General features: G+C 45.6%; 1 protein-coding gene and 1 pseudogene across 1 annotated transcript; one reads left to right on the plus strand and one right to left on the minus strand.

Annotated features, from left to right (window-relative positions):
* Positions 1 to 408: 408 nt before the first annotated feature.
* On the plus strand, positions 409 to 2024 carry LOC139051722 (piwi-like protein 1 pseudogene; annotated as a pseudogene).
* Positions 2025 to 3372: 1348 nt separating this feature from the next.
* On the minus strand, positions 3373 to 4200 carry LOC139051723 (uncharacterized). Its single transcript, XM_070528707.1, has one exon. It carries the CDS (start codon positions 4198 to 4200, stop codon positions 3373 to 3375), a length of 828 nt encoding a protein of 275 aa, XP_070384808.1.
* Positions 4201 to 12884: the final 8684 nt, after the last annotated feature.

Consider the following 12884-nt stretch of genomic DNA (forward strand, 5'->3'; position numbering starts at 1 on the left):
CGCGCCGAACGCTGCGTTGCTCGACGCTCACCGCGTCCAATGCGGGGCGTCCAAGGCGAAGCAGAGTAACGCATGAGTTGTTTCTTCGTCTAGCCGAACCAAATATAGCCAAGCAACAGCAGTTCACCAAGCTAAACAGTGGTTCAACAACTAAAATAAAGGCTAGTATGCTTCGCATCCTGGGCTTAACCTTACCTAAGCCACAGCCATTTTTTGGCTTAGAGTGGAGTACCGAAATATTCTTGCATTGAAATTGTAAGCATTCAGCAGGAGATTTCCAAAGAGTTTGTTATTCTCAAAAGTTTGTTGATGTGGTGTTTGTAAGCGAGGTTTCACTGTATACTACATGCTGATAACAAATATTGGATAAAGCAAAGGTACTTTAGTATAAAATGTGACCTTGTTATAATGGTGCCATGTTCCAGCTTGGTATGGACCATTGCATATGCCCTCCGTCTTCCCTCGTGCAAACACTATGATGTCTGTTTAAGAGTTGAAGCATTTTTTTAAAGATCACCTGTACCAGATAGCACAGTTCTAGTCCTTAAGCTGGTCCACTCGAAGAGGCTGGCTCACATTACTTGCATGAGAAATGGGAATGCATTATTGAACTTATCCACAAAAATTCACGAACTTGTTTTTATTGCAATAGCAATAAAAACAGGCGGATTTCCGCTGTCGACGTTGCCGTCGCCGTGAGGTTCTGTATAAGTGAAAGCATGTGAGGGTGAGCCAGCGAACACGGTTCAATCCAGTTACCCAGTTACTTTTGTGCTTCAATGCATAAAATGGCGTTTTCCTAAAAAAAAGGACGTAAGTGGAACAAGAGTGCATTTTACTGCAAGTTTAATGGCAAAGAAATCAAAAATGCTTTTCTCCACAGAATTGTTTTCAGGTCGACTTGCCTTGCACTCTTGTGGGCTACAATTTATGAATGAATTTATGGGACTTTACCTGCCAAAACCACCTTCTGATTATGAGGCCCACCATAGCGGAGGACTCCGGAAATATCGACCACCTGGGGTTCTTTAATGTGCACCCAAATCTAAGCACACGGGTGTTTTCGGATGTTGCCGCCATGGAAATGTGGCTGCCGTGACCAGGATTCGATCCCGCGACCTAGTGCTCAGCAGCCTAACACCATAGCGAGCAACCACGGCGGGTTACAATTTATGAATTGCAATATGTGCCGTATAGAAATTACTTTAAAAAAAACTTTGTGCTATTTTGTTAGTCGAATCTGCATTTTGATTTCTCATGCAAGTAAAGTCAGCGTCTTCAAGTGGACCACCTCAAGCACTAGAATTGTGCTTTCTTCCATTGGCAATTTTTAAACATTGCTGTATTCTTTGCAGGAAGACCTGCTTATAAGACAAGGGATCACATTTCCACTATTTTCATTGCTTATTAACATAGGAACCCTATCTATATATATTCCACTATTTACGGTAACGTGCTTCTAACAAATGTTCAATATAAGGGAGCTACTTTCGTGTAAGAAGCCACTTTTTTTTGTAATAACGCAATGTTGGAGTTTCCCATCGCCTTTCTTTCCTACATCACATTGTCCTCTGCCCCCTTTGCACCCAGGTGCAAGAGTGGGAAATCAAACAGATTATTAGCTCACTGGACGAACTCTTCCCGGGCGTGGACCACAAGCTGGCCTTTGTGGTGGTCACCAAGCGCATCACCACGCGCTTCTTCTCGCACCTGCCGAGCGGGCCTACGGCAAGCCTTTGCCTGGCACCGTAGTCGACACCGAGCTGACGCGCCCTGAACGCTACGACTTCTTCCTGGTGTTGCAGAGCGTCCGCCAGGGCACAGCGTCCCAGACCCACTACAACGTCATCTACGACACGACGGGCCTCAAGCCAGACCACATGCAGCGGCTGTCGTACAAGTTGACCCACCTGTACTTCAACTGGCCCGGCACCATCCGAGTGCCGGCCCCGTGCCAGTACGCGCACAAGCTGGCCTTCCCGGCCGGCTTGTGCAAACGGCACTATATAACGGCAAACGCCTAATAAAGAATGCTTTTCTCACAGTTGCAACACTGTGTGCATGTCACTGCTTGATACAAGCAGCTCATCATCGTCTTTAGTGCCTGGTATATATTCGCATCGCTTCCTCTTCTCCTGCTATCTATGTGACGCCTTTCAATTTAACTGACAGCTTGCAGACAGCTTGCATCACCTATGACGTGTTGTGAATCTGTACAGCCTGAGTACACACAGTTCCATTTCTGTTCTCGGCTCGGCTGGTCCTGCGTCTGACTCACTCCAGCAACAGCACAACATGGTGTCAGAGTAATCAGAACCACCCCACAACTATGGCCAACACATTCCTGCTACCGCTGTCACACCTCGAGCCAGCTGACAACCCACAGCAAGCCTGGGAGGACTGAAACGATGCTTACACCATCTAGAAACAACGAACGAGAATGGTCAATTAGACAGGGTCTTCTGAACAGCCAATTCAATGAAAAAAAAGGCAGCAATGAAGGCAAGGACACCACAGTGGTGCGACTTAACTGCGACTTAACGCTAACTGTAGGAGAACAATCCCCAGATGAGCTCCTAATGGGTAGAAACGGGTTCATATTGCCCTATGGCAGTACGAACAACTGAGTGCCAGGTATTGGTACATCCCTACCCATTAGAAAAGGCCGGTACATTTCTGGCAGCACCAAGATTTGATCCCAGGACCTCCCACAAACGAGGCAGATGCTCTACCATTTCACCACTGCTGTGGTGGTGAAGCCACCACCATTATTCATCACCAAAGCTCCCACTTTGGGACAATTTCTCCGTTCTCATACATGTCAAGGAGACAAGGTGCGAAGTGGTCCGCAGTCTCGTGAAGTTGCCGCTGATGCGACCTTCAAACCACATAACAAAATCTGTGTCGGTCAAACTTATTTAGTATTGAAATTCTGGTCAGAATATACAGCCTGCCACTGGCAACATAGAGAGACTCGATTTCTTGAAAATCAGGGCTGTCAGTGTTTTGTGCAACCAAGATGCTGCCACATCTGTACTTGCACTTATCAAAAGTTGCGGACTTGACTTCATGAGTTGTCACTGGCAGGACCCCTTTGGCACACTCTGGGAGTCTGTCATAATCAACAGGCTTGCTCTGTGAAGTTGCAAGACCTTCATAGAGCTGAAAAAACTGCATCTGAAAGCTTTGCTTCAGCTGATGTCGTTTTGAAAGCGTGAGTGTAATGTTCTTGTAGTTCTTCACACACGATGCTTGTTTCTTCAGCTCTTGATGCTTGGCCTCGAACCTCATGGACCAGAGATGTTTTAATAGTCCCATCTCACGCACACACCTTGCATAATGAACCATGTAGTGCATCTTTGGTGTTATAACTTATCGGCCATATCTGTTGGCAAACTCTGTCAGAAACGTTTCCACAAGGACATCAAGGTATGCAAGACGCTCAGCTGGTATCTCTGGGGCAAAAATGATGTCAGTGACCTCTCGAAACTGTAGCAACAGTTCCCAGTCTTCGTTTCCTTCAGGAACTTTTGGTCCGAGTACCAGGGGTATGAACCTCAGCACGCACCATTTGCTTGATGCGGTTCCTCTCAGAGTTGCTTTGTTGTTGATGAAGGACATGTTAACTTGAACAGGCTTGTTCTTTCTGTCATTTGGGCCGTATGGAAATGATGATATTTCCTCCACATCCTTTTTGGATAGGACACCGGAGGAAAGGAGCGACTTCATAACCTGGCGAAGGACACATTCAGTTGTCCCCTCCAAGATGTCATGCATCAAATCTGGGGGCAGCTGGCGGGTCCCATCAAAATATGCAAGCTCAAGAGGCGACTCCTCATTTACCCCATACAACCGCCTATTATAGATGCTGTTCACAGCCAGTGCTTGAAGGTGGAGCTGGTGCCTACTTGCCGTAGGTGCTTGGCACACAGCACCACTAGTTTTGTCCGCAAGGTGTTTAGCATACACCATACAAAATCTGCATACTCGGCCACTGCTGAAGCAGCATGAGAACCCTCCCAAGCGGTTGAGTGACAAGTTGTCACCACAGAAGCCAAAAACGAGTACCTGAGCATGCTCTTCTATCCCCCTCATATAGAACTTGATTCCATGCTCATGCAGATGCTTCAGATCATCTACCAGTGGTTGCAAAATTGCTCTCAGGCCATAAGAGCTAATGTAACTGTAACGCACAATCATAACTAGATAGATGTTCTGAAGCTGCGACCTATATTTGACATGAAGATTTAGCAAGAGACAGTAGATGGCCAAAAGTTTGTGCATGCCCCGTTTGGCACCCAAAGGATTTACGATTTCTATTTCATCTGAATAAAACAAAATAACAATAGTGTGTGCAGCTGTTGGTGAGATGAGTGACAGAAGATGTCTATACAACTGGCCATCTGTAAAATCCCTGTACACAGTGGGTGCATGGTTATCAACCTCTGGTGTAGTGAGGTGAGCAGAAATATCGGGGATTTCACAAAGCACAAGAAGAAGCTTAGGCAATGGAACATAATGATACCTCGAATTTTGTCCAATGATCTGTTGCTCAGGTGCTACGTAAGGAAAATTATCTTGAGCATACTTTTCTCTCTTTCGTCTGCTGGTGATACCACTGAAAATTTGATCAACAAAATTACACTTGAGCGAATCCTCTAGGTCGGACCCTGGTGTGTATGCTTGCATGGTACTTGCAATTTCACTTGCGTACGCCTTAAGCAACTCCTCGAACACCAGGTGCAATTCAGAGAACAACTTCTCAATTGCAACATGCGGCAAGTTATGTCGCTCAATAACACTGAAAAAAAGTTCCACACTGTAGTTTTTGCTTGCTGCAGAAAAGTCTGTAGGCCATGACCCCGCGTTGCACTCTGCTTCTCCGATGGCTCCTTTGACTGACCACAATCACCACCACTGTTCACATGTGTTCCTTCTGCATGGTTCGCTTCAGATGAATAGTCCAAGTTGAACTGTGAAGAGGACGCGTTCTCGGGTGCCACAAGATGTGAGCATGAAAAAGTACTTCCACTGTCCTCTAGCACATCCCTATGCTGACGATACAGGTGCGATCGGTACGAGGAAAAATTAGTGTAAGTATTGGCACATCCGCCAATACCACAAAATATGCTAAAACCGGGTTCAGCGCTGTGCACTAAACCTATATGACTTACGATCTTCGTAAACTGACAAGATGAAAAAGGACACCTTGGGCAGTGTTTTACGTCCATTGTTGCTCTAATATGCGTGCACGCAATTTAGTTGAACCACTGCGAAATTTTGTCACGAATAATAATTGGCTAGCGTTACGAATGAAAAATGTTATACTAAGATTGAAGCAGCGGAAATTGTGGGTCACAGACACAGAACGGAACGAACAGACGTGGAGAAAGACGCTACCTGGGGCCTAACCACTTAAGAAGCACTTATCCTTTATAGTGTCGAATTCGCACGCGCGCGCGCCCTCACCGCGCGCACAGACACCGCACTGCCGCCACCGAATGACTGTACACTACACGGCCTTCCGAATACGCAGACTACTCACAGAGAGCACAAAAGCAGCACATTTGCAAACGAAAACTGGACTGTCGCTCACTCCGGAAATAATATTATATCAACTTGCGCGACGCGACGCAGCCGGGGAAGCAGACAGCCTGCGGGCGTCGGTATACGGGCTGGTGCAGGCTGCATGCGGCGGAAAGCGGCAATCATTGTACTATCGTCGCATATTGCACGCACAGTAACTTAAAAAGTAATGCACTTTTTTAGATTGTTACACTTTATTTATTTTTATTTGTTTAGTTGACATTATAATTGGGTGCTGCTCCGCAGCCGCGCGCGCCCGTTAGTCCGTTGCTGGGCAACTGCGCTTCCCCGTTACTCCGCAACCGCGCGCCAAAATTCAGTGCGCGCGCGCTTTCAACCGACGTGCAACAACTTTTATAGTTCAGCTCTCTTTGGCGTTGTGGTTTCTTGATTGTATGCTTTTCGTACGATGTCCTCATTCGTAAACCTCTTCACCGATAGGTTCCAAATGCCTAGTCGCCTACGGCGATAAAAATATTGTCGTCACATTCAGTGGGCCATGGACCAAGCGGAGTTTGCTTGAGAACATTAGACAAAGCAAGTCTTTTGAAGACCTGGACTTCTCCGGAATGAGCCTGAAGGTGAGTTATGGTTACTCTGCATTAGTCTTAACCGAGATCAACTTGTCCCGGAGTCACACGACCGCTTTTGATTGCGATCAAGCCCAATCCGGATCGAAATTATCGACGCGCAGCTTGCGCAAAGGAGCCAAAAATTCCATTGGGCCAGGCTTAATCGCAATAAGAAGTGCGCCGTGTGACACACGTATTATAAGAGGAAGCTTCAGCTCGGGAACTGCTAACTAAATAGATGGGAACAGGGGGAAATCGTTTTTCTCGGCAACCATTGCACCAAAATTGATGAGGTTTGTAGCTCAAAATAACAAAAAAAGAAGTGAGTATTTAATGACTGTGGCAAGCGGAATTTCGTTATATGCCTTGATTTAATAATTAAGAATGACTGGAAATTGCAGAACTCCAGAAAAATGGGCTATCACATTTACAACTCAATAATTCAGCATTAAAAAATTATACCACAATTTTGTAAACTGCCGCTAATAACGCATCCAAAGCGGTTAAAATTGGCGTATCATGCACCGCTCTGAAGTGTACGATTAATATGCAAGTAGAGTTTTTGTACAACCCCGTACACATTGTACGAAGGAGGCTGTTTTATTAACCATTTTCAGAATGGCATATGGTTTCTTCTTTTCATATGTTCACTTATTTCCGTATTGTCTGGTTTATTGAATAATTGTAAAACTGGCAGATACAAGGTAAAACTACTTTTCCACCAGGTTTATGATGACGACTTTGGGATGTATGTCGACATTGATGATGAATTTGTCACCCCAGACAAGGCGAAGTTCCTCATCAAGGAAACAGTGCAGTACCGGTGAGGCTTTTGTCACGAGTGCATGTTTTGCATAAAAATATTCACATTACTGAAATTATTTATATTTTGCTAGTTACCTGCAATCTTCCCTGGGCATAATTTGAGCAACCATTCTATGGCATTGTGTGGCTTGGGATTGTCACTCACTGGCAATTGAGTGCGCTCCACTGCAATTGAGTGTCACTAACCCCCGAATGCAGAGATCTAACTTGGATCGCGCTTGGACTTGAAGAAGTCGGCCCGAAGCAAGAAGCGGACATAGTCGATGCTCCCCGTTTACACGACAGTACATTTGAGTGCAAATTAAGAACTTTTAGAGTCACATTTATTTTGGTTTTAGCTTCTTTTTAACTCAAAGGACTTGTTGCGCGTTTGTAGAAATGGCCATAGAGAAGCGAGCAAAATGGTTCGTTCGTATGGTGATCTTTCAACGGCTTTTGTTCTCGATTGCCGCGATGTGTTCATGCGCCGTCTGGGCCGGCAACCGGATGCAAGCGGCCGAGACGAGCCATATGGTCGGTTTCTGAGGGACCTCGCGCGTCCTTTTTCGCCTATAGGCATTCCAGCCGAAAGGCAGCGGCCCTTGTTCTGGTCGGGCTACGTGACGCTTTGAAGAAAAGACCAAACTATTCGAACGCGCTAGGCCGGAGCCATAAACAAGAAAAAAAAAAAACCCCAGCAACATGTGCTGCGAACGAGGAGCGAGCGCCGTTGAGTCCCCTGTCCGGACCCATATGAGGGACAACACCCGATAAGAAACAAAATAGATAAAAAAATTGACACGTGCGAATGATTTGTCTACTTCGCATGGAGGCTTTGTCGAGAACAACGGAAGGGAGAGTGCGGCACAGTGATAGACATTGCAATTTGACAGCGCGTGTCGTCTGCTAGGAAAGTGACGTCTGTTAGAAAAACAAGTTGTGGGGCTCGTGCGACTGCCGCGCGCCGCATTTGGTACGAAATTGTTGTCCTGTCAACAGGCTTTCAAGCTGAAATGTCGCATTCACGTACGCTCTCCTCCAAAGAGACTGCACAGCTACCCAAGACGGCACCCATTTTACAGAAGACGAAAAGAGCCTGCTGATGGCACTAGTGAACGACTACAAGCATATTGTAGAATGCAAGAAAACTGATGTCGCGTCGTTGACCAAGAAGAATGAGACATGGAAAGAAATAGCAAAACAATACAATGCCAACCACGGAATTATGCTGCGCGATCACCTCCAACTGAAGAAATGCTGGAGCAACCTGAAACAGAAGTGGAAAGAGGAAACTGCGAAAGAAAACCGAGCGTTAAGGGTCAACACGGTTCACCTTGGCCGCGCTCCGCTTTCGCTTTACGCACCTTGGCCGCGCCCCGCGGGGCGCGGCCAAGGTGCGTAGAGTAGAGGGGGTGCGTCGCGTCGTCTGCTACAGCGCTGGCTTGTTTTTTTTTTTTTTTTTGCTGTACACTTCGCTAGACTCAGGTGACTGAGCGTCCGAGGCTGCGTTGCGGGAAAGCGCGCCTCACTCACTCGAGCATTTTCCAGCTGGTTCTGTCTACAGCTTGTGAACAGCCTGCTTAATCGATATACATAAACAAGCTTCTCACTACATAAATCACTTAGCATTTTTAAAAATAAGAGATGAGGGTAAAAATAATCATTTTTCGCGCTCTTTATTATATAGCTGGGGCCACTGTATTTTACTTTTCTTAATAAGTGATGACTGTAAAATTAATGATTTTTCGCGCTCTTTATTAGGCTGGGGCCATATTATTTTACTTTGGCAGCACTGGGTACAGTGCATACCGAGAAACCTATTAGGCGCGCTCTTCTTGGTTGGAGTCATCACGTGATGAGCCTAGTGTGCCGTTTCGTGCATGTCTTGATGCTAGCACGAATTAGCCTAATTGACTTAAGAAAACGACAGAAACCCGCAATAAATTTCACAGAAAGTTAGAGAGCGATTGTTCAATCATGCATCATCATGTTCACCATCGATTTTACCATTAAGGAGGGCGATAATATTACTTCGACAGCAACTAGGAAGTGACATCCGCTGCTTCGATCGCTACTCTAATGTCACTGGTAGGGGTGCATGGAGCGCTTTACACGGTGTACGAAACCAGCAACCAAACAAAATGCAATTCATCATGCAAGTCGACAGAAATGCGTTTAACAACACTGCTGGTGTCTTTCGATTTGAAGAGTCATGCCCTAATCTTTAACTCGTGAGCGGCCAGTCACTCAGTTGAGCAGCCGTTGGCTGCACCGCATCAGCAAATTAAGCTAAGATGCGGTAGTATGACCTAAGCAAAAAAAGGGGGGCTCGGCGGTACATTGGGCTGACGCCCATGGTCAGTTAAAAAGTAGACCGGCCCAATCAGAGCAATCTGGCTTGGGCAGGGCTTGGCTTTTGCAAATGGCCAGCCCGTTTGCCGACCACCGGCATACTGTCGGCAGACGACACCGGGCCGGCCTCATGACCGCCGGTTTGATTATCGTGGCCGCGTTCGGCCAACACACGGAGCGGCGACTTCCCCACGATGGCAACAGCATCGCTTGTCCGCGGCAAGCATTCCTGTGTCGTATTTATATGTCGGTTTTACCCACTCAACCTAACTCCCCCCCCCACCCCCTAACAAAAAAAAAATCAATTACTTCTACTCTACAAATTTATCCGGTGCCCACCTCTATAGCGTAACGCAGAGGCCATGAACTGCACAATTGACAAATTATTCTATGCTAGTGAGAATATGCAGGTTGCCCATTCCGAGGAAGTACTGAAATGAAATAGAAGCGAAAAACGACTTAATTACCCGGCAAGATATAAATTAAACTAGTAAACAGAGATGTTGATTATAGATTTTCCACTCCAATTACATATTCAATATGGAGAGAAACAGCATTCGCATGCAGCGTGCATTGACTCCAAGCATTGACTCCAAGGAGAAAAAAAAAACAACAAAAAATGTCGACGCCACATGTTTTACTCCACCTAATCAATGTGATACAATAATTGACCGACGATTCCTCTAAATGAGAATACGACGTTTTGCGTCAGGTAGCCGTCAAAGGACCGGCACCGCTTCGGTGATTTTACTCAAACTGTGACAACAAAAATGAATTTAATTTATTAATAGGATATAGAAAGATGAAAAGCGGGAGGTGGAATTGCCGGCCAAATCAGTTGCTATGCCGGGTAGACCATGCACACCTACCAGCGCTTAATGGCAAAATCGATGGCAAACAAGATGATGCATGATTAAACAATCGCTCTCTAACTTTCCTTGAAATTTATTGCGGGTTTCGGTTGTTTTCTTAAGTCAATTAAGCAAATTCGTTCTAGCATCAAGACATGCACGAAACGGCGCGCTAGGCTCATCACGTGATGACTCCAACCAAGAAAAGCGCGCCTAATAGGTTTCTCAGTATGCACTGCACCAAGTGCTGTGAGAGTAAAATAAAATGGCCCCAGCCTAATAAAGAGCGTGAAAAATGACTATTTTTACCCTCATCTCTTATTTTGAAATATGCTAAGTGATTTATGTAGTGAAAAGTTTGTTCATGTATATTGATTAAGCAGGCTGTTCACAAGCTGTAGACAGAACCAGCTGGAAAATGCTCGAGTGAGTGAGGCGCGCTTTCCCGCAACGCCGCCTCGGGTGCTCAGTCACCTGAGTCTAGCGAAGTGTACTTTACAGCAAAGCAAGAGCTCCGGCACTGTAGCACACAACGCGAAGCACCTACCCTATAGCCCGTGTGCACCTGTGCCGCTTCACTTCGATGCGCCGGATGCACTGGCGCCCCGCGGAGCGCGGCCTCAGTGAGCCGTGTTCACCCTAAGAATGGACGACCCTGTACATGGCAGCTGTATCACACGTTAAAACAGTTCTCAAGCAGTCTCTTGCACCAAAGGGACTGCTAGGGATACCTGAGCAGCACTTTTACTAAAGCAGCACATAAGAAGGTGGGCTGGTGTGTTTTGCATGCTCTTTCGATGCTTCTAGATGAACAGAGTCATCTTTCCAACTGCGCGGCACACTGTCAATTGAGGAATGCGAACCATATGGCCGGTGACTGTTTGAAACGTGCCAGCGCCGTAAAACCTCAGAGCCATCAGCAACTGCAGCATGGGAGGCACACAGGCTGTCCTCTGTTGTCTTCGCTTTCCTGGTTAGACAACATAGAGAGAAGCTGTCGCACGGCGTTCTTCGTGAATATGTAGCGACCGAGGAATTGTTCGTCGTCATACAGCTCCATTAGATGTCTCGGTCACGTAGGACGGGTTGCGGAATTTTTGGCAAGGGATGCGCCTCTGAAAACGCTGTATCCATGGCGTGGCAAGCAAACTTGAAGTTAGCTAACCTCCACGCAACATTCATTTAGGAGGCTGCCATGTTGGAATAACGCACGAAGTCAGTTTCAAGCTAGCCCGGGAGTAGACTTGAAACTTGAGCTTACTTCGACCAAGCCAAGTCGTCCACAAGTCGTCCGCAAGGTCGAGCACGATTTAAGACGAGCAGCGAAGCTGTCTTGAGACTGCCAGAAGTCAAGTTCGAGCCAAGTTAGATCTCTGCATTCAGGGTTGTAAACATCTGACAGCCTGCAAATGACACTAATGATGTAGTGCACTCACTCGAAGTGCCGCTTACTTTGACCTGTTTAACTGGTATGTAATATACCAGTTAGGCCTATTAGTGTATTAATGTAATACCATCTATTAGGCATATGAGTGTACTAGTCTAATACAGGCCATTAGTGTATCGGTGTGAAATTCAGTGTCGCTGTTTGCGGCATTGATCCTCAGACTGATACACCAATAGGCCTACATATAAATGTGAAGGTCAGTAGCCTCTTAGGCTACATAAATATGAATTGGAGAGCAAAACCACCTGAAATACATTACAGTACTGTCTACTGAATGCCCCAAATACAGTAGAACAAGTAGAACTGCAGAAATTGCTAGAAAAATTTTTTTGCGCAATGTGAATTTTTACACATCGCCTTTCAATATCTTCTTCAGGTCAGCAATCTCGATTGTGAAAGCTTTTGGTCCACTTCAACCAGAGGACATCCCTTTAAGGAAGTGGTTAAACAACAACCTGAACACAAAAATATAAACATATAGAAACTATTAAAAGCTGGGATGCTATATCTGCCACTAAAATTGCACTCAGCAAATATTAAACTATTTATTTGCTTCCAAATTGGAACACGGTGGTACCAAAACTGCCAAACTAATGTTATGAAAAGGTGATGTACTAGTTCAAAATGCTTACCATAATAAAAATATCACAGCAACAACAGGCCAAATATAAAGTGCATAACACCAACATTAAATGTTCTTGCGTTACATCAAAACTGTGTGTAAATGAGGAACAGCTGTAGGTACAAATCTTGCGCGGCATTTGTCAAAAAGCTAGGCATGCCAAAGTAGCAAGCTCGCAAGGCTTAGCGCATTCATAGATTGCGCACAACAATCGGGCTAGTGACACTACTGAATTACGACTACTTTCGGCATTAAGGAAAAACAACATTATACTGCATTAAAAGCTTTAATAAGTCAAATAATTACCTCCAGATGGTAGAATCAGCACTGGGGAAGTCTCCGCAGATCGACTGATATATCCACAAAGCCGCGATGCACAGACATAAAAACAGTTGCCTTGCATTGTTTCGAAGTGGCAACAGTGTCCACTGATGAAACTATGGAAATATACTATGGCGCAAATCCGATTGCGCAGGAACTAACACCATGGCACATCGTTCATTCACTAACAATCTGGTGGCTGTGTTTGTGTTTTCAATTGTATGTACTTAAACTTTCTTTGTTAATTGCCATGGCACAAGCAAATTTAAGGTGGGGCTTCATGTGGCCTAAAGACGAATTTCTGCTCAGTACAGAGAAGTAATATCACA

The sequence above is a fragment of the Dermacentor albipictus genome, unplaced genomic scaffold (genome assembly GCF_038994185.2).
Source record: "Dermacentor albipictus isolate Rhodes 1998 colony unplaced genomic scaffold, USDA_Dalb.pri_finalv2 scaffold_14, whole genome shotgun sequence".
In the NCBI taxonomy this organism is placed as follows: Eukaryota; Metazoa; Arthropoda; class Arachnida; order Ixodida; family Ixodidae; genus Dermacentor; species Dermacentor albipictus.

Excerpts from the sequence above, each read along its gene's own strand:
- LOC139051723 (XM_070528707.1), bottom strand. The coding sequence starts at position 4,200 with ATGATTGTGCGTTACAGTTACATTAGCTCTTATGGCCTGAGAGCAATT.